Source organism: Cannabis sativa, chromosome 2, assembly GCF_029168945.1.
Source record: "Cannabis sativa cultivar Pink pepper isolate KNU-18-1 chromosome 2, ASM2916894v1, whole genome shotgun sequence".
NCBI lineage: Eukaryota > Viridiplantae > Streptophyta > Magnoliopsida > Rosales > Cannabaceae > Cannabis > Cannabis sativa.
The window spans coordinates 20,754,392-20,781,785 of record NC_083602.1 but is presented as its reverse complement, the minus strand read 5'-3'; the positions used below and the strand labels follow the sequence as shown (position 1 = coordinate 20,781,785).

Genomic DNA, 27,394 nt, shown 5'->3' with positions numbered 1-27,394 from the left:
ATCCAATTGGATCAGATTGGATGTTGGATGAGGTGTCTAAAAATCCAATACATCCAACATTTAATCGAACTAATTAATATATGAAAATTAACATTAATATTTTACTCTTTTTTTTTTTGGATTGGATGGATTTAGTCCAATCCAATACATACTAGACTTAAAATATTAGATGGATCTGATCTGATCTAAAAAATACTAGGTCTAATATATTGGGTAAACCTAAATTAAACTAATAAATATATATGAAATACATCCAATGGATAGAACCGATCCAATCCAACATCCAATGGATGTTGGATCGATTGGATGACTGAAATTAATTAGATCAGATCGGATGGTAAAATGTAACATCTAATAAATAATTGGATCGGATCTGGATAGGCCAAAAACATTGGATGTGATCCAATGAACACCCCTAATTGAAAATTGGCAATACATAGAGATTACCACTACTTTACCATATAAAATATACAAATAACCATCAGAATTTTTTTTCCAATTTCTCAATACCCATATGTGACCAAAATCACACCCATGAACCTTTCACAAATCTTCATTTACTTTCAAATGTTCATTTGCTTCATACAACATCAATTGATCTTCACGTTTAGTTATCTTCCTCAATAGACCTAGAATTATTTCTCTGCACCTTCCACAAGATTCAACATCCATCCATTCAAAGAACTTACATCCTCCATCAGCTTGAATAAATTTTCGAAAATAACTACCGTGTTTTCTTATAATGGACAAAAATAAAAAACATAATATAAGGGAAAAAAATATAATCCTTACACTTGAAAGTCTATACCTCCTGAAATGATGACCTGGGTTTGCCTTCGTGTTTGATATTCTTGTAATCCACGAGATACCACAGTAACAATTTTGAGGTTCCCTTTCACGATTTGAACCATCAGCTACTCTCGACCTTCTACTATTGATACCAGAACTACTGTAAGAACCCTTCCCATCCATTCTTCTCAGCCTTCGTCCAAGCTTTGTTGTTCTTAAGCTTCGTCAATTATCTCTTTTTAAAATAATAAACAATAGTATCTAAAGTTCAATTTTCATTGATTATTATTTTTAACATAACCAACTTAAAATCATTTTCTAGTACGAACAAATAGAAAAAATGCAATTAGTTTTGAAACACCTCCAAATTAAGTCATTATTAAGTTTCATAATTGTGTTAGATCTCGAAAGATAAATATTGTAAATGCAACATCTAGCTGTTCATCAATTGATGACACCTTAGACTAGTATTTACATGAAACAAGAAGATTGTATAAATAAGATTACTTTGACTCTCGCTAATCGGAGCATCGTTCGATTCTTATTTAAATACGAAATTATCCTAATTCCTCTTAGCTTATTCATTTCAAATTAGCTAAATAACATATCATTGGATGAATGGTCTATAAATCATTTCATGTCATTCTATATTTTCTCTTAAGAAATTTAAATGACGCATGTGATTATATTCCCGAAATTCTATCCCAAATGATATAAATCCTCAATCTTAGAAATCTCCTACTTGTATGGGAAAATCAAACTTAGAGTTAGATTAGTAGTGGTGGTCGAAGAAAGAATTACTCATTATACAGTTACACTTTCACAGGTGTTTAATAACCATTTTCTTTCAATGGATTCAAACTGTATGAGTTTAGTATTCTGTGACCAGAATCCACTTACACTATTCTAAGAATTCTTTGATGTAACTAAACCTAAGTCTTCAAAAGACTACAACCATTTTTTTAATCTATGGCATTTGTATCTTGTTCATAGTGGTTTTGACAAGATCAATCTCTACAAAGAGTTAATAAGCCTATATCCACTGAAAGTATAATCATCTCATTCGTAGATGGATGTACATTTAGGGGTGGATATGAGTTTTCGTTGTATTCGTAAAACGATTACTCTAGATTTTACCTTATGCAAAAGAAATTTGACTTGAAAAATTTCATGAATTTCTAGCAATGGTGAAAAACCATTAAGGTAAGTGGTTAAAGATTTTGCGAACTGATAGGGGTGGAGAAAAAGTTAGTAGATATGCAGTTCAAAGATCATTAATTTGATTTTTGAATTATATCCAAACTTACCTCCCCAGAAATTCAATTTGCATATTGATAATTAGTTACTAGTCGTTGCCTAAATCCTTCTATGGTAATATAATTTCAGAATGATGCAATGGTTGTATAATTAATGTAAATCATTACTAGATTCATGGATGACCTAATCGAAATCTTAAGAAAAGTTAGAACTGTTAACCCTGGTTTGCATGTTTGTTAGCTATTCTAAATGATTAGGGGTGGACCATCCCATAGTCATTAGATAAGAAAGTGTTTGTTTAAACAAATACTACTTTTCTAAGAAAATGACTAAGTCTGAAAATAAAGTAGCAAATAAAGGAGATAATTTTTCTTGATTCCAAAAGTGTTCTATCATCTTTACATGATGATCCCACTGCCTCTGTTGTCTTGACACAACCGAAGAGGTTAATACCATATAGTTTTCTTAGACATAATTCACGGTACCTTGTCGTAGTGGGAGAGTTTCTAGGAACTCACCTTATTATGACTTGGAAGACACTAGTGATTAAAATCCATTGTGAGTTTAAACAAGTAATGGATTGTCAAGATAAGAAACTAAGAAGAAAAGCCAAGAGAACTATGGTTTGATCTATTCACATGGAGTAACCTAAAGTTTTCTATTACAAGGACATAAAAGGAAATTTTCGTTAATAAGTCTACTCAATGGACTTAACAAAACTTCCTGTTCCTAGTATTATAGGTTTGAGTTTATCTAAACCTATGGCTTGTGGTATACCTGGTAATTACTTACTCTAATGCAAGCAACTTACTTTAGTAAGATGCTGAAGCATTTTCTTTCCAATGGCAATCTATAGAAGCTTCACAACTTCTAGACATAGATTTTATTTATCTAAGGAAAAGTCTCAACTATTCCAGAAAAGATAAAGCCATGAAAAAATTTCTTAAATCAACAGTGAGAGGTCTCAGATATGCTTTAGTATGCCTTAGACCAGACACCTGCTGTTGAGTGGGAGTAATGAGTAGGTATCAGATTAATCCAGGAGAAGAACATTGGAAGATAATCAAGTAAATCCTAAGATTAAGGAGAGGAACTATATTTTAGTCAATAAGGGTGTGTTTAAAACTCTTAGACTACACCACATCAGATTTCGAGACTTGCCTTTGTGCTAGAAAGTCTGCTGATAAGATGGTGATTACTCTGGGGGTGGAGTAGTAATTTTGGAGAAGTGTAAAAACCTATCTGAAGTCTCTTAGTCTACCAGAGAGAGACTGAATGTTAAAGTTGCAGGAAAGGTACTTATTCCGTCTAAGGAAAGTTCTATACAATTGTGGCACCGTTCCAACTTGTCTTAACTACTAGTGTTATTTCCTGAATAACCAAAAGTAGTTGCCAAAGGTATAGAATCCAGTATCCCAAAAGAGTAGGCATATAGAGAGGAATTTCACAATATCAAGGATTTTGTTATTAAGGGAAAGTAATGGTGGAGAAAAGGTTGTTATTAATTCAACCTCTCAGATCCTATTACGAGGAGTTTACTACTACTGCAGTTGATTTGTATATCAAGGTGTTAATGATTATTTGAAATGCACATTTTGTTTTATATTAGTGCAAGTGGGAGTTTGTTGGGTTTTGTGCCCAAAATAAAACTCATTTCAATATAATCAGATTTACTTATTAATAAAGATCAGAAATAACATTTTATGTTGCATGGTTCACATGATTTATTTCATGATTATATATATATAATGTATGAATTCTATTTAAGTCCAGAACATATGAATTTGTTAAAGATTATAGTGTTGTCAGCACAGTGGAATATAATCTCAATTATATGTTCGAAAGTTTATTTCCTGATTTGTCAGAACACTGGATTTAGACTGACATGATATAATCAGCGATAGGTATTCTTACACCTTGGAAAAGTGTTATGTCCTTTCCAGGACATTGGCAAAGTTTACCAGTATCGGATGTATGGAGTATACATCGAAAGGGACTGATATTGAACTTTGATTAGATATATTAAAATTTACCGTAATATCTATTCAATTCAATATCACCTGTTGATCCTAGATCAAATGATCTTAATCCTGATATGGTTAGGTTCGATCTCAAGAGTACTATACATGTTCTTTGATTTGTTAGTTAAGCCTACTTTTGGGTCAGGGTGATACGTACATTTTGGGAACATGATAGTATAATTGAGTAGGAGCGCTACTATAAATATGGAATCTATAACTTCTATAGGAATTTAGAAGGGAAATGATGATATCCTTCGAGCTTGGCTAAACAGAGATAAATGGTGGAGATCTCATTTCACTTCGCTGAAATATCATTTATACGGAGCTAAGTGTTTTAAGGATAAAATACATTGAAGGTGTAACGGTAACTTAGTGCCTATTCAATGTAGATCATCTATTAGAGGGTCATTGATCAAATTAGGATTATAACAATGGATAACTAATGACGTATCTATATCGTGGAACATATAGAGCGTTCTATATTACTAAGAGTGCAATTCCAAGTTCTAAGTGTGGATTCAATAAGGAATTAATAAGTTAGGGAATTTACTTGGTAAATTCGGTTCGACTTATTGGAAGCTCAGAAATTTAGGCCCATGGTCCCCATACTAGTTGAGACCATACTGCTTGTAAGGCTCAGTTAATTGATTTTAATTAATCAATTATTATTCTAAAGTTAGACGATCTCTACTTTATGAATTTTCACTAAGCAAGGGCGAAATTGTAAAGAAAAGAGATTCTAGGTTTATTTATTAATTAAGATACTTTATATGTCTAAATTAATAAATATATTAAATGACAATATTATTTAATAATTATTTTTTAGTTATTAAATAATTAGGATTGCATTTAAATGGTTAAATTGGAAAATTGGCATTTTTGAGAAAATGGGAATGAAAAATAACAAAATGGAAAAGTTGCAAAGTGAGGCCCAATTTCCTTATATGGCCGCCCACTATGCAAGCCCTTTACCATTTATTTTTCTATTATTTTAATGCCATACAATTCTAACCTAAACCTAGAGGGCATTTTATAAATAGAAAGTGTTGGCTTCAGGAAACTATGCACTTGCATCTCATTCCTTCAGAGCAAACTTTCTACACGCCACTTTCTCTCTCTTTTCTTCTCTTAATTTCGAAATAGCCTTGAGTGATAGAGTAGTGCTCACACACATCAAGTGGTATCTCAATCATAGTGTGTAAGACTGTAGGAGAATCCAAACAACAAAGAAGGAGAATCAGCATCAAGGAAGGAGAGAAAAAGATCCAGGTTCAGATCTTGATTATGCTCTGCTACAGAAAGGAATCAAGGGCTAGAGATCTGAACGGAAGGAGTCATTATATTCCGCTGCACCCAATGTAAGGTTTTTTTAAACTTTTATGTGTTTATTTCATTGTTTTAGAATTCAATATTAGGTTGTTAATAAAACATACATGGTAGTAAATCTAGATCATGGTAAAATATTTCCAACAGGCCCCACCTTGGACCTAGACCAAGACTTGGACCTCAATGTGGACTTGGACTCCGACCAGGCACTTGGACCCCAATCCCCAAGACCCCAACCCAACTTCAACCCTAACCTTGGAGCCCGACTATTGATTCATTATACCAACAAAACAACATAATTATTTTTCACGACGGCTCCCTCGCTCCCTCATCTCCAACCCCGCCGCACTGACGACTCCCTCTCTCTCACCTTAGCCCCAGCCTTAGGGACGACTCCGTTTGTCCCAGTCCCAACCTCTCTCTTTCTCGACGACTTCCATCCAAGACCCCAGTCTTGAGTGCTCGACGAAGGACAGGCGGTAGCAAAGCTTCAAGCTCCAACAGGTACAATCAATCTCTCCATCTTTCTTTGTGTGTTTATATTATTTTATATGATTTTTTTTTGTGTGTGTGCGCGTATGTTTATATATTTGTCATCAACTGGATTACCCTGGTATAATATCTCTATTTAGCCATTTTTCTTTAGTGGGCATGATTATGAATCTATGCAGCCGAAAACATATCTTTTGGATTTATGTGCATGATCAGTTATTAAATATATCATTTTAGGGATTGTTATTCTTTATCATTATGTATAATTATAATATGATCTGGTAGTGTTGGCTCATAAAAAAAAATAGGGATTATGATTTTATATATCAGAGTATGTAATCTATTCTGTATAGATTTATGAAGTGTTAACTTTTGAACCTGAACTATGTATTCTTGTTGTTCTTGATTGTGTGCTGCTCAGTTGTTGTAGATTATAGGCTTGTTTGATTGCATGTCACTCAGTAGTAGTAGATTATATATTTGTTTGATTGTGTGTTGCTTATTGGATTCTATGATTGTGTTGCTTTGTGATTAGTTTTGTACATTTCTTAAATCTTTTGTACTATTAGGTAATGGATATTAGTGAACCAAAATCGTTTTATGTTATTATTTTCTTTTATAAATATAAACACTGTAACTCTATGGTTTATACCATAATGTGTTTATAAAGAAAAATATAAGTGTGTTCGTGCATTGGGTCCCTTGTTGTAGGCCCATATATGAGAAGTTGATTTAAGTGTTGTCAGTAAACCAAGACAGATTCATCAACAAAATGTTTTTACGCAGAGACTCGGTTATCATAGTGCTTAGGAATCCCAAGTGAGGCGGAGAACTTATTTTTGAACTTAGCCGCCCTGCGTATGGTTACTACTAATTTTCATTAATGACTTTAAGACCATAGATCTTGTTCTGAAAGTTTCTTGAAAGGGCTGGTTGCCATCCTTGTAGTTAGTTTGTATGGCATCTTCTTGATTTGTACATTTTGTTCAAGTATTGAATACCAGAGTTTTTTGGGAGATTAATAATGTTGTCAGAAAATTACAATATTCATCTCTAAAAAGCTCTGTAAAATCCTCATACTGAGATTAAGGTTGTTTGTATTGTTATAATTGAGAAGCTAAGAATTGGATTCAATGGCTTTGACCAACTTTATCTTCACTGTAGCTGGTGTTAGTGTCGTCGTTCTTCTTCTCAGGTCTGATGTAAAGCAGTTCGCCTCCATCTTCAGACGAAATGTTAAGCACACAAGAAACCGGCTTGAAGAAGAGTCCGCCTCTGCCACCAAGTAACTATCTCTCTCTCTCTCTCTCTCTCTCTCTCTCTCTCTCTCTCTCTCTCTCTCTCTCTCTCTTTCTATATATATATATATATATATATAGACGTGTGTATTTTTAATGTAGGGTTTGTACTTTGTGGTTTATAATTTAGTAGCTTAATGGGAAATTCATTGGTTCGATTTGCTTTTTAATGTGTATTGTAAATTTAGAGGAATCAGTAGTAACTTGTTTCTAAGTTCTTTCTGTGCTATTTTAGACTCTGTGAATATATATATATATCTTACATACATATGTAAATGCTTATCTAACAATTTTTTGTTGTGCATTTTACTTTTGTTGCGTTTTGATAGAATATACCTATAATAAATTTGTTAATTTTAACAGAATCATATATATAAAATAGTTGTATCTATTCACATTTTTTTTATTATAAATACCTATCTAACAGTTTTTTGCTGTGCATTTAACTTTGTTGTGTTTTTGACAGAAAATACCTGTAATAAATTTGTTAACTTTATCAGAATCATAAAGATAGAACAGATCCACTTTGAATAACACCTCATTTTTTAACAGGCAGCTAATTGTATTTAACGCACACTACATATATGAAAAAAATGGGTAAGTTATTCTAGTATTCCTCCTACTCTAAAAACACTGATTAAAATTTGGATATGTGTCTAAATGAGTGTGCATAAAGGTGTAACTGATCATCTAATGTGTAGTACATCACTGAGTATATGTCTTTTAGGTGTTGGTGTTTTTCTTTTGAAAAAAACTACCTTTCAAATATAAAAAATTATTTGAGAATAGTACCCATTCTTTCACAAAATCTATATGCTACAAATAAAAATCATCATATAAAAATTAATATTGAGGATTCACCGTACTGTGGTACGTGGTACGGTGAGAGTAGTAAACATATATACATATATTTTTGAAATTAGCACTATAAAAATATTAATATTTTTTACAATAATTATTGTATAATTTTTGAAAACATAAACTTTACAAAAATTTTTAATTAAGATTTGTTTACAAAAATTTTAATATTTAACTAATAAAAAAATATGCACATACTAATATTATTAAATTTGTTAAAATAAATATGAAAGAATTAACACAATAATTCTAAGTTTCAATAATTAATATATAAAAATTAAATAATTTAAAGATTTTTAAATATTAAGAGATCTATATATAACTTTATATATATAAATCACATGATTTTGATAATAATATAAATAAATGTTTAATACACATAAGTTTTGCCAATCCTTTTTTTCCCAACATTGTTAAGCACTTAGACCTCAATTAAGCTTATTAGTTAATTACGAAAATAAGTTGAATTTATTTTGATATTTTCACAAGGCAAATAGAGTTTAGAATCATATTTGAATCTCATGATCTATGTTTTGGAATTGAGAGGAAACCATGCATGTATTGTTTCTGAAACTAAATTTCTACAAATGGAAGATTAAACCAATTATGTCTTCCCTAAGAGCAACTGTTTTCATTTTTATCATAGAATTTGTTCTTATGCTTAATTTAATTATTTATGATTGTAAAATTATATTTGATTGTAAGTGGTTTTTTTAAAACCATCGTTTTACACATAATTGCCTAAATAAAAATACAAAAGAATAACAAAACAAAAGTGCATCGCAAGTAGGTTGCCTCTATTATATATATGTATGTATGTTTGGCACTGAAATATGATGATTTTAGGCCAATTCAGTCAATATTTAAAGAGCAAAAATTGTTCCTGTATCTTGAATTGGGATTGTTAATATAAGTCTGTTTGGCATAATATTGAGTAGTGTTAATGGATCAAGTAAGGGTACATTAGCACTTTCCATAGAATTGATGGGATAGTGAGAGCTTCTAGAAATACTTGGTTACTTTGGGTTGTAAATTACGTATCACTTTTGTTGCTAAAAATGCTTGAATTAGTTTTAAGGAATTCTTTAAAAGAATGCATGCCGTATTGATATGGAAAATCCCAAATAAGTGATATGCTTGAAATATTTGATAAGTTATTTCCTCTTGTTCTTCTTTATTCGTTCATTACAGTTGACAGGTTAGCTTTATGGAGTGGTCCCTAATAAACAACTTTAACCACTTATTAGGTAGTTTGTTTCTTAGTTTCAACTCTTGGCTATGATTCTTAAGGTAGGGCATTGTCGAATCTCTCAACTATCAGGACTTTAGATATTTACTAGTCCAGTCCAGTCTAAAGAAGTTTGTTAGGCAGTTCAGTTACTTTGTTTATGATCTTGACTATGATATTTAAGGTAGAGCAATATTGTTGTTGAACATCTCACAAGTGTTTGGACATTAGATACTTTAGTCCAGGTACCAGTATGAGTCACGAAGAATGACCACATAACAATAGTTTATAAGTGTAATGGTTGAATTAGATGGTTTTTTTTTTTCGATTTTTATTATTTGACCATTACTGTTGATAACACTTCATGACAATTACTCTTGATCAAATGAAATTTCAGGGCTGCAGAGAAAAGGCTTCCTAAGGAACTAGAATCAAAGGCTTCTAAAGAAGATATTCCCAAGGGAGACAAGCAATTCCGTATACTTTTTTGACGTTAATTGTTTATGTTAGTAGCACAAATAAAGAATATACTTATAATTTACACTTGGTTATTAAGACGAAAGCAAACTTTGTTTCCTCTCAACAACATTTGCTGATTTGTTGGGATTCTTTTTGTCTCAAAAGTTCCGATAGCTGACCAACACCAAGTAGAGAAAGCAACATTATGCAATTAATAGCAATACAAACATGTCATAATTGAGCTTAAAAAAATAAAAAACCAGTTCGTACCACAAAGCTGAGCTTGAAACTAATAATAATATAATATCACGAAAAAATATACCATAAAGCTGCATAAAATAACAACACTAATTAATTAATTGAATGGCAACCTAAAGTTAAGCCTTCTAAGCCAAATTGAATGAAGCGCCATGTGGAATACATCAAAGGGCTTGGCAGGCCTATTCAACATGAAATGTCTCCTAACTTTCCACACTCTCTTTTGCAAAGTCAAATACTTTGAGTATGGAATACCTTTCAAGATAGTTTTGATCTCTGAAATTCTCTTTGGTGGTATTTGTATAGAGAACTTACTCCAATCAAGAACATCATCAAAGGGTATTGCATAAAAATCAGAAATGAGAACAGGCACACAACCTTGGTACATGGCCTCCACCACTCTAGGGCTTGCAACTTCCGAGCCACTAGGACATAAGCAAAACTTGCTTTGTCCCATTAATTGTTGGTAGTTGTACTTCTTTGGTAGATTTTCATAGACAAGCACTTCGTCATCTTTTTCTTTCCAATATTCAAAGAGTTTGCTCCTTATGTCCCCATGGGCTGCGCCTGCGAAAAATGCTAAGATTGGCCGCTTATTTGGTGGCTGACCGAGTTGAGGAGGTCCGAGTTCGAATGCCTTTAGGTTGTACTCTGGTATTGAGACATCTCTTGTGGGCTTGAACCCTTCTGAGGTGTTGGCATTGCATAACACTTTTATGAAGTTTTTGTAGAGATCTTCGTGGTGATCACGTGTAATCAATGATGCCTTAATAATCATATTAATTGAGATTAATGAGTTGACAAAGTCTACTAGGTTATGTGAGAATTTCTTAAAGGACACTAGTGGGGGCAACACTAAGTATTATAATTTAATATCAGAATTATATACTTTAATTTATCAATTATTATAAAAAATTATTAACCACTCATAAGATATTATTTTATTGTAATGTTAGGTCACATTAGTGCTTAACTAGAATGCTCAAATTATATATAATATAATAATTTAATTATCATGATAATAGACATAATATTAAGAGAAATGCTAGTAGCACCTTCTTATGTGTTATATCGTTATTAATGTAATTAAATATCAGATCTCATATAATCTAATGTATACACATTTAGTAAATATTGTTAACTAATCGTAAGTCGACACTTCTAAAAAGAATTGAACATCACTGGTACTTAATAATATTATTTAAATATTAATTATGAGCTATAAATAAGTGTAAGTAAATAAAAAGAGAATATTTCCTTCAAAAAAATAAAAAAATAAAAAGAGAATGTTTTAGGGATTTCAAAATGTCAAGCACTATAAGAGGTAATATATTATTATTGGTGTATTTTAATATTAAATTTTACACATTTTTATTTAATAAATAATATAGCAAACCACGTTGATATAATGTTGGGCATCTTAAGTAGCAAATAAAAACCATCTAATTAAACCAATCATCTAATTCAATTCAAAATTAAACAAGTTGGTATGCCGTATCTTTTCTAACATACACAATCATGTTTACTTATTTTTAGATTTTAAATCAAATTTGAGGTAAATTAAAGTGTTATGTAAAAAAATTATTCACTCTTTTTGTCTCTTTTAAAAAAATACTAATCAAATATTTAAGAAAATATTATTTTTTATATCAGTCTTTAAATTATGAAAGAATCTCCTTGAAAATTATAGATATAAAAAAAAAAAAAATTCATAAACTTGTTACTTGATAAATATAAACGTATATTCAATTAATGACTCCATTGAAACTTCAGATCTTAACTTACTGAGATATTTTTTTTAATTATTTGATATATTTATTAACAAAAAATTATACTTGTTTTCTTGTTTAAAGGATAATATTTCACTCCCTCGAAATTATAAGCCATAACTAAATAGCTCTCACTCCTTATAAATTATGAGTTATCCATTACAACATAATATAATATAATCATTTTTCTCCATATTGAAAATAATCGAATTTAGAACCATAAAGAAATGTAAGTAATGTGGATGGAAATATTTTTCAATATATATGCATTGTTAATAGGTCTATATTTTATGAAATTCAATATCTAATTTTATTAATATAGTGATATGAAGGAGAGACTACTTAGGTTTTATTCCCTGAAAATAATTTAAAAAAAAAAAGAAAGAGTAAAAAGATGTTACCCAATCATGGCAAGAGAGGAAGAAATGGTCAGCTCCACTAGTTCGATTCCAATAGGGATGTTTATTTGCGATGACATAGACATAGTCAGCAAACACGCGAACCATACGATGGAAAAATGTCTCATGGTGGGGCCTATACTGATAATCAGTGATTTTTGAGATACTTAAGGGCAGAAAAAATGCATGGGCCTCATTTGGACTCTTTGCTGAAAATGGGCTCAGCCCACTTTCCATCTCAAAAATAAAGTGGCCCTCAATTGAGTAGATGTATGTCGTAGGGCCATTGTGAACCATAGGTACATCACCTTCTCTGTATGTCCATATCTTGAATCTCTTTATCATCTCTATGTGGCTCCTAATTCCACAAATTCAGTAAAATTAAATAATATTCACTATCACAACGTTGCGTATAAACAAAGCTCAATGAATCATTTCTGGTTTTAAAAAAACTAAATAAGACTCTATGATCATGTTATAGTATTTTTCTCTTTTTTCATCCAATAATCGAGTGCATATCATTATCATATGTAGCAAAAAGAGGTATAGAAAGAAGCTAAAGAATAAAAAGGACCAATTATACAAATCCAATTCAACTCTTACAGTAAAATTTAGGGATTATGACGAAATAAAGTAGCTCTTTTTCATAATAAAATCAAAATCACAACTGTCCTTTACTTTGTATTAATAAATAATATCAAATGGTGTGTTTTAGGAAAGGAATAAGTCTAGACTACTGACTACCACTAAAACTATATTTCTTTTTTAATAACACCAAAAATATTAATTTGAGTATGCCAAAAATTGGAGTTATCCACACATAAGAAACACGATGAAAATGTACTGCATGTTTCTATATGAATATAATAATAATAATAATAATAATAATAATAATAATAATAATAATAATAATAATAATAATAATAATAATAATAATAATAATAATAATAATTCTTGGAAATACCAAGGATATTATTATCAACAACTGATTAATAACATTTTTTTTCCAATCGAAGGTAGCATTAGTTTCATTATCGAAGAAAAGAAAAAAGGTAGCATTAATTTTATACAACTTTCCAAGTTACATAATGCCAATGAAACAAAAGAATTAACTATCAATAATAATAAATTTTAAAAAAATGAATAATAATGATAAAAAAAAAAGTATACTCAACTGATGAAATGCATAAGGATTTCTGTAAATAGATCCTTTAGGAATGTAAATCTCGTTTCGGTCAGATGTATAATTCTTTGTAAGAATGGCTTTGTGTATAGCTGCTCTTGCCATACTCAATTGTTCTTCAATTTTCTCCTCACTGCTCTTATTCTGCTCACACAAATACATATAATAATAATTAACAGTTCTTCAAAGCACTAAAATTAAGTACTTGTTTTCAAAACTCATAAACCATATAAAGATTAAATAATATACGTGCTTTGAAATGGTGAGCAGTAGTAATGCCATGTTTTGTGAGGGACTGTTTGTTTAGGTAAGTCGCCGGAGAAGGGGCTGGTGCCGGTGCCGGTGCCGGTGCCGGTGAAATATAACTTGTTTGAAAATTGGTTTGTGGTTTGATAGAAGCATTGTTGGGATGATGGTGAGAAGAAAGATTAAGAGGGATGAGTTGGTTTTCTCGGTTGAATGATGAAGAGAAGTAAATGGTAACAAGTAAGAGGAGAAGAAAGCTGAGAGAGAGAACGTACGGCGATTTTAAACTCATTTGACCCATGGCTTAATGGCTCACACTACTTTGCCTTAACATATTCACATGAAGAAAGTAGAGAATAAGTAATATAGAGAATGATTATGATAGGAATGTCTATTATTATCTACCGGTCGAAAACTTTTGTAGCCATTAATTATATATCACATGGCTAAAATGAATAGTGTGTTGGAAAATTGTTGTGCTTTAATACAAATATCAAACCAACAAGATTCCAATTCAATGATAAATAATACAAAGGACAAAATCACGAATTAAATAATGTTACAACACTAAACAAAATATACACATAAAATAGAGAATACATATAAAGAGAGGGATTATACCTCATGTTGCAAGGACTGAAGACCTTCTCACTTACTTCAGGGTTTTTCCCAAACATTCAAAAAACTACTGTGGATTGTTGTGGTATGCAGGAAGAAGAAATTCACAGGGTGCTAAATATATCTGGGTTCAATAGGCAAAATGTACCTTTCAGATACCTTGGGGTACCCAAATGTGCCAAGAGAATCTCAGCTGAAGAATGTAATGACTTAGTGCAGAAAATGATAGCAAAGATCAAAGTGTGGAGTTCCAGGAATATTTCCTTTGCGGGTAGAGTGGTTCTCATCAATCATGTGTTGCTCACAATTCACACATATTGGTGTCAACTTCTCATTCTTCCCAAAAGAATCATTGCCGAAATTGAAAAAATCTTCAGGAATATCCTATGGAGCCAAGGAGTGGCTAATGGAGCTAGCAATGTAGCTTGGGATTCTTTATGCAAGTCCAAATCTGTTGGTGGACTAGGTTTCAAAAACACAGCCATATGGAATGAAGCAGCCCTTTTCAAGCATGTATGGTCAATTGTTACTAAAAAAGACAACCTATGGATTAAATGGGTGCACAGTGTTTATATCAAGCAAGGGGAGAGTATAAAGCTCCCCCAACCAGCAGCTGGTATTAAAAAAGATTGTAGATGCAAGGAATAGAGTGAAAAGCACCATGAGCCTAAACAATTTCACAACTTTTAGGTGGATACAACCTGCTGCAACCAGTTTCAGAGAAGAAGAAGTGGAGTAACCTAGTTTGGTGCAGAACAAATGTTCCTAAACACAACTTTATTATGTGGTTAGCAATCTAGGACAGATTAAAAACCAAAGATAGGTTGTACAGGCACAATATTATTAACAACGCAGCTTGTCTACTCTATTTGCAAGCTGATGAAACAGCCGAGCATCTTTTCTTTTCGTGTTCCTTTTCACAGGATCTGCTCGAATAGGTGAAGACATGGCTTTGCTGGAACATCAAAGCAACAACTCTGGTGGAGATATCAAAGAAAATCGAGAAGGGGAGACACTCAAAAACCAGAAAACAAGTGTTGTGTTCAGCAGTAGCAGCACTAGTTTATACTCTATGGATTGCTCGAAATGAAAGAATGTTGAATGAAAATCAACAAACGATCTTTACTCTAATGCAACAGATCAAATTAATGGTAAAGAATAGAGTGTGTCGGGTTTGTCCAAAAAAAGCTACAGCAAAGGATAAAAGTTGGATAGAAAACTTGTAAAGAGAAAGTTGTGAATCAATTTTATGTTGGGTTTTATGCCCTACATAAAACTCCAGTTTCAATATAATCTTTATCCTTTAAATATTAATAAAAAAACAGAAGTATTTTCATCACATATTTGTGTGTCATTTGGTTCATGTTATCATTTACTTGTTTATTTGATTTATAAATTCATCCAAACCCATGTCACATTTATATTCTTGTTTATTGTGTCGTCAGCACAGTGAAAAGTAATTAAGATTATGTGATTAAATATATATTCCTAGATTTATCAGTACACAGGGTTTGACTAATATGTGAATCTACAACATACTTTACTTGCACCTTGGATAAGTGCTATGTTCTTTTCAAGGCATTGGTTAAAGTAAAGCTTGGGTTGGATGCATGGAGTATGCATCGGAAGGGACCGATATTGAACTTTGATTTAGATATATTAAACTTACCGTAATATCTATTCAATTCAATATCACCTAGTTGATCCTAGATCAAATGATCTTAATCCTGATATGGTTAGGTTCGATCTCAGGAGTATTATACATGTTCTTTGATTTGTTAGTTATGTTGGAATTTATTTTACCAGGATCTAGACTTACTAACAAGTATGTTTGATTAACATCCTAATATGAATTCTAAAACAATGAAAATAAACACATATAAAGTTTAAGAAACCTTACAGTGGGTGCAGCAGAATATTATGACTCCTTCCATTCAGATCTCTAGCCCTTGATTCCTTTATGTAGCAGAGCATAATCAAGATCTGAATCTGGATCTTCTTTTCTCCTTCTTTAATGCAGATTTTCCATAGTCTTACATACTATGATTGAGGTACCACTTGATGTGTGTGGGCACTACTCATTCACTCAAGTGTTTCGAAATTTAGAGAGAAGAAAAGAGAGAGAGGGGCGTGTGGCTTTTCTGAAAGAAACCAATGTTCAAAGTTGTGTGTTTCCTGAAGCCAACACTTTCTATTTATAGAATTCCCTCTAGGTTTAGGTTAGAATTGTATGGCATTAAAATAATGAAAAAAATAAAATGGTAAAGTCTTGCAATGTGGTCGCCTATACAAAGGGAATTGGGCCTCACTTTGCAACTTTCCCATTTTGTTATTTCTCATTCCCATTTTCTCAAAATTGCCAATTTTCCAATTTAACCTTTTAAATGCCAATTCTAATTATTTAATAACTTGAAAATAATTATTAAATAATATTGCCATTTAATATATTTATTAATTTAGACATGTAAAGTCTCTTAATTAATAAATAAACCCAGAATCTCTTTTCTTTACAATTTCGCCCTTGCTTAGTGAAAATTCATAAAGTAGACATAGTCTAACTTTAGAATTATAATTGATTAATTAAAATCAATTAACTGAGTCTTACAAGCAGTATGGTCTCAACTAGTATGTGGACCATGGTCTATATAACCGAGCTTCCAATAAGTCGAACCGAATTTACCAAGTAAATTTCTTAACTTATTAATTCCTTATTGAATCCACACTTAGAACTTGGAATTGCACTCTCAGTCATATAGAACGCTCTATATGTTCCATGATATAGACACGTCATTAGTTATCCATTGTTATAACCCTAATGTGATCAATGACCCTCTAATAGATGATCTACATTGAAAAGGCACTAAGTTACCGTTACACCTTCAATGTATTTTATCCTTAAAACACTTAGCTCCGTATAAATGATATTTCAGCAAAGTGAAATGAGATCTCCACCATTTATCTCTGTTTAGCCAAGCTCGAAGGATATCATCGTTTCACTTCTAAGTTCCTATAGAAGTTATAGATTCCATATTTATGGTAGTGCTCCCACTCAATTATACTATCATGTTCCCAAAATGTACGTATCACCCTGACCCAAAAGTAGGCTTAACTAACAAATCAAAGAACATGTATAGTACTCTTGAGATCGAACCTACCCATATCAGGATTAAGGTCATTTGATCTAGGATCAACAGGTGATATTGAATTGAATAGATATTACGGTAAGTTTTAATATATCTAATCAAAGTTCAATATCGGTCCCTTCCGATGTATACTCCATACATCCAATACTGGTAAACTTTGCCAATGTCCTGGAAAGGACATAACACTTTTCCAAGGTGTAAGAATACCTATCGCTGATTATACCATGTCAGTCTAAATCCAGTGTTCTGACAAATTAGGGAATAAACTTTTGAACATATAATTAAGATTATATTCCACTGTGCTGACAACACTATAATCTTTAACAAATTCATATGTTCTGGACTTAAAAAGAATTCATACATTATATACATATAATCATGAAATAAATCATGTGAACCATGCAACATAAAATGTTATTTCTGATCTTTATTAATAAGTAAATCTGATTATATTGAAATGGGTTTTATTTAGGGCACAAACCCAACAAACTCCCACTTGCAGTAATATAAAACAAAATGTGCATTTCAAATAATCATTAACACCTTGATATACAAATCAAGTGTAATAGTAGTAAACTCCTTGTAATAGGATCTGATAGGTTGAATTAACAACAACCTTTTCTCCACCATTACTTTCCCTTAATCACAAAATCCTTGATATTGTGAAATTCCTCTTTATATGTCTACTCTTTTGGGATACTGGATTCTATACCTTTGGCAACTACTTTTGGTTATTCAGGAAATAACACTAGTAGTTAAGACAGGTTGGAACGGTGCCACAATTGTATAGAACTTTCCTTAGACTGAATAAATATCTTTCCTGCAGCTTTTAACATTCAGTCTCTCTCTGGTAGACTAAGAGATTTTAGATAGGATTTTACACTTCTCCAAAATCACTACTCCACCCCAAAGTAATCACCATCTTATCAGCAGACTTTCTAGCACAAAGGCAAGTCTTGAAATCTGATGTGGTGTAGTCTAAGAGTTTTAAAAACACCCTTATTGACTAACATATAGTTCCTTTTCTTAATCTTAAGATTTACTTAATTGTCTTCCAATGTTCCTCTCCTGGATTAATCTGATACCTACTCATTACTCCCACTCAACAGTAGGTGTCTGGTCTAAGGCATACAAAAGCATATCTGAGACCTCTCACTGTTGATTTAAGAAATTCTTTCATGGCTTTACCTTTTCTGGAATAGTTGAGACTTTTCCTTAGATAAATAAAATCTATGCTTAGAAGTTGTGAAGCTTCTATAGATTGCCGTTGGAAAGAAAATGCATCAACATCTTATTAAAGTAAGTTGCTTGCATTAGAGTAAGTAATTACCAGGTACACCACAAGCCATAGGTTTAGATAAACTCAAACCTATAATACTAGGAACAGGAAGTTTTGTTAAGTCCATTGAATAGACTCATTAACGGAAATTTCCTTTTATGTCCTTGTAATAAAAAACTTTAGGTTACTCCATGTGGATGGATTAAACCATAGTTCTCTTGGCTTTCTTCTTAGTTTCTTATCTTGACAATCCATTACTTGTTTAAACTCACAATGGATTTTAATCACTAGTGTCTTCCAAGTCATAAGAAGGTGAAGTTCCTTGAAACTCTCCCACTACGACAAGGTACCGTGAATTATGTCTAAGAAAACTAAATGGTATTGACCTCTTCAGTTGTGTTAAGACAACAGAGGCAGTGGGATCATCTTGTAACGAATAAGATGATAGAACACTTATGGAATCAAGAAAAAATATCTCCTTTATTTGCTACTTTATTTTCAGACTAAGTCATTTTCATAGAAAAGTAGTATTTGTTTAAACAAACACTTTCTTGTCTAATGACTATGGGATGGTCCACCCCTAATCACTTAGAATAGCTAATAAACATGCAAACCAGGGTTAGCAGTTCTAGCTTTTCTTAAGATTTCGATTAGGTCATCCATGAATCTAGTAATGATTTACATTAAGTATACAACCATTGCATCATTCTAAAATTTTATTACCATAGAAGGATTTAGGCAACGACTAGTAACTAATCGTCAATATGCAACTCGAATTTCTGGAGAGGTAAGTTTGGATATAATTCAAAATCAAAATAATGATCTTTGAACTGCGTATCTACTAAATTTTTCTCCACCCCTATCAGTTCGCAAGATCTTTAACCACTTACCATTGCTAGAAATTCATGAAATTTTGCAACCATTTCAAATTTCTTTTGCATAAGGTAAAATCTAGAGTGATCGTTTTAAGAATACAACGGAAACTCATATCCACCCCTGAATGTACATCCATCTGCAAATGAGATGAACTTAATTTCAGTGGATATAGGCATTTTAACTCTTTGCAGAGAATGATCTTGTCAAAACCACTATGAACAAGATACAAATGCCATAGATTTATAAAATATATGGTTGTATCTTTTGATGACTTAAGTTTAGTTACAACAAAGAGTTCTTAGAATAGTGCAAGTGGATTCTGGTCACAAAATACTAATCTCATACAGTTTAAATCCATTGAAAGAAAATGGTTATGAAACACTTGTGAAAGTGTAACTGTATAATGAGTAATTCTTTCTTGTACCACCACTACTAATCTAACTCTATGATTTGCCTATACAAGTAGGAGATTTCTAAGATTGAGGATTTATATCATTTTGGGATAGAATTTCGGGAATATAATCATACACGTCATTTAATTTCTTAAGAAAAATAGAATGACATTGTATGATTTATAAACCATTCATCCAATGATACATCATTGAGCTATTTCGAAATGAAAAAGCTAAGAGGAATTAAGATAATTTCGTTTTAAATAAGAATCCAACGATGCTCCGATTAGCGAGAGTCAAAGTAATCTTATTTATACAATCTTCTTGTTTCATATTGTAACATACTAGTCTAAGGTGTCATCAATTGATGAACAGCTAGATGTTGCATATACAATATTTATCTTTCGAGATCTAACACTATTATGTTAGTCTAATGGTGAAAATCCATTAGGGATTTATCTCATTAGAAAAACAAACCAAGTTAGACCAACAATGAAGATTCGAAATTAAACTACAATTTAATAACAGAAAATAACATGGTTCAATATAAATTCATACACAATTCAGAAATTATTAATCACATTGCAAGTAGGAATGATAAGTGAAAATACTAAAACATACAATCCTAAATAATTTCCAAGGTCTTCAAGAAACTGATATCAGTGTCCCGTTTAGGCGAGAGTCAGTGATACCATCCATTGAATAGAGTTGTCAGCTCATCTAAAATGATAAACATTCTAGCAACCTTTTATTCGATCAAGATTGGAATCCGCGTTGTCTCGTTTAGGCGAGAGTCAAGGCTATTCTATCTTATGAGCTTCCACCATTGTTTCATATTCTTGCAAATCTTATACAGTCGCCACCATTAGGGTGATCAATACTATATAAAAAACTTACAAGATTACTTATCTTTCGAGATTAAACGGTGCTAACTTGCTAATGAACGTTCCTCCATTAGGGAGGATTACTCACTAAAACAATAGCTATGTAAAACCAACAATGGAGATCGAATATCCTAATAATAATAAAGCTCATTATTTAATGAAGGTTGTATTTTCTTTTGAAACTTATTTTAATAATTTATTTTAAATATATATTTATTTAAAATTTCCAATTTAGAATGAAAAATTCGAAATATAAATTTTAATGTAATATTTATAAATTATACTTAGATGGATATGAAAATAACGTGAATTATTTCCATCTTAGTAATAATTTCCAATAAATATTTAGAAAATTATTCAATTTAAGTTGTTTCAAAATTAATTTAAATTAATTTACAACTCAAATTTAATTTTCTATAAATATATATTGCATTTCGAAAAATGAAGTGTATAATAATACTACTTTCGAAAATGCTTTAAAATAAAATAAAATAAATCCTGGAAAAATTATCTTAATTTTATGTTGGCCCAAAATTAATTCATAAAATTACTTTACAACAAAAATATAATTTTCCTATTTAATTAAATATCTAAGAAATTTTTTAAATATTTAAGTATCATGATTAAGAATCGACTTAAACATTAATTTTCTATTTAATTAAATATTACTAAAAAAATACTTCAAGCAAAACAGATAATATCTATCTAGACTTTCATGGACTAATTAATTTAATTTCTAATTATAATATATTTTAGTTCATTTATTTTAATTAATCATTAAATGAAAAAAATCATTGATTTAAGTTGGTCCAAAATAAATAATTTTCAACTTTAATCTATTTTTCAAATAAAATTCGAAATTTCTGCATCAAAGTGATGCAATTTCGAAATTGTGAGAAAAAGATTAATAAAATAAAATAAAATATATTTTGAAAATTATTCAAATTTAAGTTATTCTGAAATAAGATTCCAAACTTAAAATAATTTCCAACTTTAATTAAATAACATGAAAATAACAATATTTAAGTATCATGATAAAAATCAACTTAGATATTGAAATTTTCAATTTAATTAAATGTATTAAATTCAAGAAATAAATAATTAAGAATAGAGAAAACTAAATTATTAATTCTAGTTTAATACTAGAAAAATATACTAAACTTAGATTGTACCAAAATTAATTAATAAACAATTAATTTCACAATCAATGATATTTTCCTATTTAATATTAGAAATAATAACTAGTACTAGAAATAACTATCTAGAATATATATCATTAACTAAGTGTTTTTCTAAAATTAACTTTAAAATATTAAATGAAAAATAAATTTCATATATTTTAAAAGTTAATTATGTTGCTAATTTAATTTTAATTAGGTTAGACTAATATAATTAACCTAATACAATTATTTAAATAAGGCAAATGGGCCTTCACAATTGGGGTAGTTCATGTGAGGGGGAGCTGGGTTCAGTATGTCGTACCCACTTCTATTGGCCCCCAACTCTCACACAAAGCCCAAAAGAGAGGAATTTAACCTTTAAATAAACAATTGTTATTCATTGAATAAGCCCAAATCTAATTGGGCCTAAATAAATTTACTTATGTCAAATTTTATTTTAGCAACCTAGTCCATTTACTTAGTAAAACTTAAATGGGCTTCCTATATGCATCTAAGCCCAATAGCAAACATATAGGCTCACACAGGTCAAATGATTTGGATGGGCCCTATCATGTTACTAGGTTTACACAGATGAAAGAAGTACAAAATTTATCTGTTACAAATTATTTATAAAATCTATTGACAATTGGACTATGATTAAAATCAGATCATTGGATCTGTCAACAAGTTAATCATAGCCATTTAGATCAAATAAATAATAGGTTTGTAAAAAAAATTTTGAATAAACAATATAAATTAAACAAACATTGTCCATGTAACAAATGTGAAATAAGATATTAATATAATTAAATTATTATTCTTAAACTAACCAATTAAATTTTTGAAAATTAAGGGTTGTTAAAAACAAACCTTAAAATCTCAAAAATAAAGGAAATTAATTTTAAAATATCTAGGTTTATCAAATTAAATTAAATATCTAATAAGATCAATGATTTGAAAGAAAGAATCTTCATTATCACTTTCAAATCTTATAATTTAATAAAGTAATAAAATAAACCAATTTTAAAATAGAGTTGGTTAGATAATTATTATTTTAGGAATAAAATAATAAATAAATAATAATTACCATAATTATATGTCAAAATATCTCAAATTAAGCAATATTCAAATTTCTACAAAATATCTAGGTTATTTAAATATTTAAGATATGATTTATAAATTTCCAATAATGAAAAAATGATATATATATAAAAAAAATATCATTTTTAAACTTGTAATTTATAAATAATTAAATATTTAACAAAATAAAAAATTTTGAATTTGAAAATATTATGGTAAGTATACCTATAAAAATATCTATGTTAATTTCAAATTTATTAATTATTTAATTTGTCATATAAGATAATTTTAATATAATATTTTAAATAAAAAGACAAAGTTATCTTTTAATTTAAAATATGTTAAATATCAAAATATCTAATCTTATAATTAAATAATAAATAAATATTAAAGAAGTTAACAAATTTTTTTAAATCTAACCATAATAGGAAATATTTAAAATTGGAAATATTCCAAAATGAAAATATTTAAAATTGGAAAAATTCCAAATTGAAAATATTTTAAAATTGGAAATATTTCAATTTAGAAATATTTAAAATTGGAAAAATGCATTTTGGGTAACAATCCCATGAAAAATTGGATTTTTGGGGAAAAAAATCCCAAAAATCGCAATTTTGGATTTGGCTGCCCAGTAGGCTGCATCTGCAGCCCAGGAGGGGCTGCTAGCAGCCCATACGCGCGCGGATCGAAAGGGGGGGGGGCACCGAGAAAACTCGGCGCTTGCAGGGTCTTCGTGGGCGTAGGTGCAGGGTGACACGGGCGTGTCACGCGCTCGTGGATGAGTTGGTGACTGAGGGTCTGGTGCGCGTGAGCACCACCCTCGACACCATTGTTTCCCGATTTTTCAAAATTCATAACTTTTCCAATTTTTATCGGAATCGAGTTTTGTAAAAACGAAAATTGCTTAATTTTTCACAAGGAATCCAAATAAAATATTTTCAAAAATAGAAAAAAATATTTTTCATGGAAAAAGGTACTGTACAACATATACATTCATCTACTAACACATAAACCAACATGAAACCATCCAAGTCAACACAAAAACATATAAATCATTGTTTTAATTCATATTTCATGAAAGTAAATCATTACCATGGCTCTGGTGCTAGTTTTTGGAATTTATTTTACCAGGATCTAGATTTACTAACAAGTATATTTTATTAACATCCTAATATGAATTCTAAAACAATGAAAATAAACACATATAAAGTTTAAGAAACCTTACAGTGGGTGCAGCAGAATATTATGACTCCTTCCATTCAGATCTCTAGCCCTTGATTCCTTTCTGTAGCAGAGCATAATCAAGATCTGAATCTAGATCTTCTTTTCTCCTTCTTTGATGCAGATTTTCCATAGTCTTACATACTATGATTGAGGTACCACTTGATGTGTGTGGGCACTACTCATTCACTCAAGTGTTTCGAAATTTAGAGAGAAGAAAAGAGAGAGAGAGGGGCGTGTGGCTTTTCTGAAAGAAATCAATGTTCAAAGTTGTGTGTTTCTTGAAGCCAACACTTTCTATTTATAGAATTCCCTCTAGGTTTAGGTTAGAATTGTATGGCATTAAAATAATGAAAAAATAAAATGGTAAATTCTTGCAATGTGGCCGGCCATACAAAGGGAATTGGGTCTCACTTTGCAACTTTCCCATTTTGTTATTTCTCATTCCCATTTTCTCAAAATTGCAATTTTTCCAATTTAACCTTTTAAATGCCAATTCTAATTATTTAATAACTTGAAAATAATTATTAAATGATTTTGCAATTTAATATATTTATTAATTTAGACATGTAAAGTCTCTTAATTAATAAATAAACCGAGAATCTCTTTTCTTTACAATTTCGCCCTTGCTTAGTGAAAATTCATAAAGTAGACATAGTCTAACTTTAGAATTATAATTGATTAATTAAAATCAATTAACTGAGTCTTACAAGCAGTATGGTCTCAACTAGTATGGGGACTATGGGTCTATATGTTGGAAATTATTTTACCAGGATCTTAGATCTACTCACAAGTATGTTTATTAACACCCTAAATATGAACTTTCTAAAACGATGAAATAAACACATATAAAGTTAAAGAAACCTTACATTGGGTGCAGCGGAATATAATGACTCCTTCCGTTCAGATATCTAGCCCTTGATTCCTTTCTGTAGCAGAGCATTATCAATATCTGAACCTGGATCTCTTTCTCTCAATCTTTGATGCTGAAACTCCTTTTGCTGAATGTCTTTCTTCACGATCTTCCTCACTATGATTGAGGTATCACTTGCTGTGTGTGGGCACTACTCATACACTAAGGATTTCGAAATTCAAGAGGGAAGAGAAAGAAGAAGTGGCAGCTAAAGATAGGGAGAGAGAAAGGCTCAGGTTTTTCTCTGAAGGAAAAATAGAAAATTTAAGTGTAATTTTCCTGAAGCCTTCACTATCTATTTATAGCATTCCACTAGGGTTAGGTTTGAATTATTTGGCATTAAAATAATAAAAATATCAGTTTAAATTTCCTACAAAAGTTGCAGGCCCTATACTAGTGGATTTGGGCCTCACTTTTTGTAATTTTGCAGTTTTACCTTTTCTGCACCTGATTTTCTCAAAAACGCCAATTTTCTAATTCAACCACTTAAACGCCAATTCTAACTATTTAATAACTATAAATAATTATTAAATAATATTGTCATATATCATATTTATTAATTGAACCATACAAAGTATCATAATTAACAAATATGCCCCTAAAACTCTTTCTTTACAATTTCGCCCTTACTTAGTGAAAAATTCACAAATAGACATAGTCTAATTTGAGAATTATAATTGATTAATCAAAACCAATTACATGAGTCTTACAAGCAATATTATCTCAACTAGTGGGGGGACCATGGGTCTATATAACCGAGCTTCCAATAAGTAGATCAAGAATTTAGCACTAAAATTCACTAACTTATTAATTCTTCGTTGAATCCACGCATAGAACTTAGAATTGCACTCTCAGTATATAGAATGCTCTATATGTTCCACCATATAGACACATCATTAGTTATCCATTGTTATAATCCTAATGTGATCAATGATCCTCTATATGAATGATCTACACTGTAAAGGGATTAAATTACCGTTACACCCTACAATGTATTTATTCCTTAAAACACTTGACCCCGTATAAATGATATTTAAGCTTTTGTGAAATGAGTACTCCACCATTTATGTTCGTTTGGTCAAGCTCGAAGGAGATCATCCTTTGCTTACTATTCGCCAGATAGAAGCTATAGATTCCATGTTTATGCTAGCGCTCCCACTCAATTGCACTACCGTGTTCCCAAAATGTACGTATCACCCTGACCTAAAAGTAGGCTTAACTAACAAATCAAAGAACACGAATAGCCTTTCAAGATTGAGCCTAATCATAACAGGATTAAGAACATTTGATCTAGGATCAACTAGGCGATATTGACTTGAATAGATATTACGGTAAGTTTAATAAATCTAAGTCAAAGTTCAATATCGGTCCCTTCCGATGCATACTCCATGCATCCAACATGAGCTTTACTTTAACCAATGCTGCGGAAAGAACATAGCACTTCTCCAAATGCAAGTAAACTCGTTGTAGATTATCATATCGCAAAACCCCGTGTCCGATAAATCTAGGAAACTTTATTCACATAGTCATGTTTACTTTCCAATGTGTTGACGGCACAATAAACAGGATCAGTATGTGAAAAGGGTTTCAGATGAATTTATACATTATGTACATATAATCATGAAATAAATCATGTGAACCATGCAACATTAAATGTTATTTCTGATCTATATTAATAAGTAAATCTGATTATATTGAAATGAGTTTTATTTAGGGCATAAAACCCAACAAACTCCCACTTGCACTAATATAAAACAAAAAGTGCGTTTCAAATAATCTCAACACCTCGATATACAAATCAAGTGTAGTAGTAGTAAACTCCTCGTAATAGGATCTGAAAGGTTGAATTAACCACAACCTTTTCTCCACCATTACTCTTCCTTAATCACAAAATCATTGATAATGTGAAATTCCTCTCTATATGTCTACTCTCTTGGGATACTGGATTCTATATCTTTGGCAACTACTTTTGGTTAATCAGGAAATTAACACTAGTAGTTTAAGGCAATTTGGAATGGTGCCAAAGATGTATAGAACTTTCCTTAGACTGAATAAGTACCTTTCCTGCAACTTTTACACTCAGTCCCTTCTTGGTAGACCTAGAGACTTCAGATAGGTTTTTACACTTCTCCAAAATCACTATTCCACCCCCAGAGTAACCACCATCTTATCAGAAAGATTTTCTAGCACAAAGGAAAATTTCAAAATCTGATATGGTCTAGTCTAAGAGTTTTAAACACACCCTT

At 30.8% G+C, this 27,394-nt stretch overlaps 3 protein-coding genes across 5 annotated transcripts; 2 read left to right on the top strand and 1 right to left on the bottom strand.

The window, feature by feature from the left end:
- Positions 1-6,533: 6,533 nt before the first annotated feature.
- On the top strand, positions 6,534-9,789 carry LOC115720595 (uncharacterized). The gene is made up of 2 exons (XM_061110252.1): positions 6,534-7,170; positions 9,667-9,789. Exons 1-2 carry the CDS (start codon positions 7,019-7,021, stop codon positions 9,758-9,760), a joined length of 246 nt encoding a protein of 81 aa, XP_060966235.1. The 5' UTR covers positions 6,534-7,018; the 3' UTR covers positions 9,761-9,789.
- Positions 9,790-9,919: 130 nt separating this feature from the next.
- Positions 9,920-14,015, bottom strand: LOC115720594 (probable glycosyltransferase At5g20260). Of its 3 annotated transcripts, none has more exons than XM_030649741.2 (4): positions 13,590-14,015; positions 13,329-13,480; positions 12,157-12,511; positions 9,920-10,752 (listed from the first exon to the last, which is right to left on the bottom strand). In XM_030649741.2, exons 1-4 carry the CDS (start codon positions 13,881-13,883, stop codon positions 10,084-10,086), a joined length of 1,470 nt encoding a protein of 489 aa, XP_030505601.2. In that variant the 5' UTR covers positions 13,884-14,015; the 3' UTR covers positions 9,920-10,083. The 3 variants fall into 3 exon arrangements, with proteins under 3 accessions (XP_030505601.2, XP_030505602.2, XP_060966234.1); XM_030649742.2 differs by having other exon boundaries at positions 13,586-13,989; XM_061110251.1 differs by having other exon boundaries at positions 13,858-13,972.
- A 191-nt stretch (positions 14,016-14,206) lies between these two features.
- On the top strand, positions 14,207-15,290 carry LOC115720282 (uncharacterized). Its single transcript, XM_030649437.2, has 2 exons — positions 14,207-14,816; positions 15,124-15,290. The coding sequence occupies exons 1-2, from the start codon at positions 14,207-14,209 to the stop codon at positions 15,288-15,290; spliced, it is 777 nt and encodes a 258-aa protein (XP_030505297.2).
- The last annotated feature ends 12,104 nt before the right edge of the window (positions 15,291-27,394 follow it).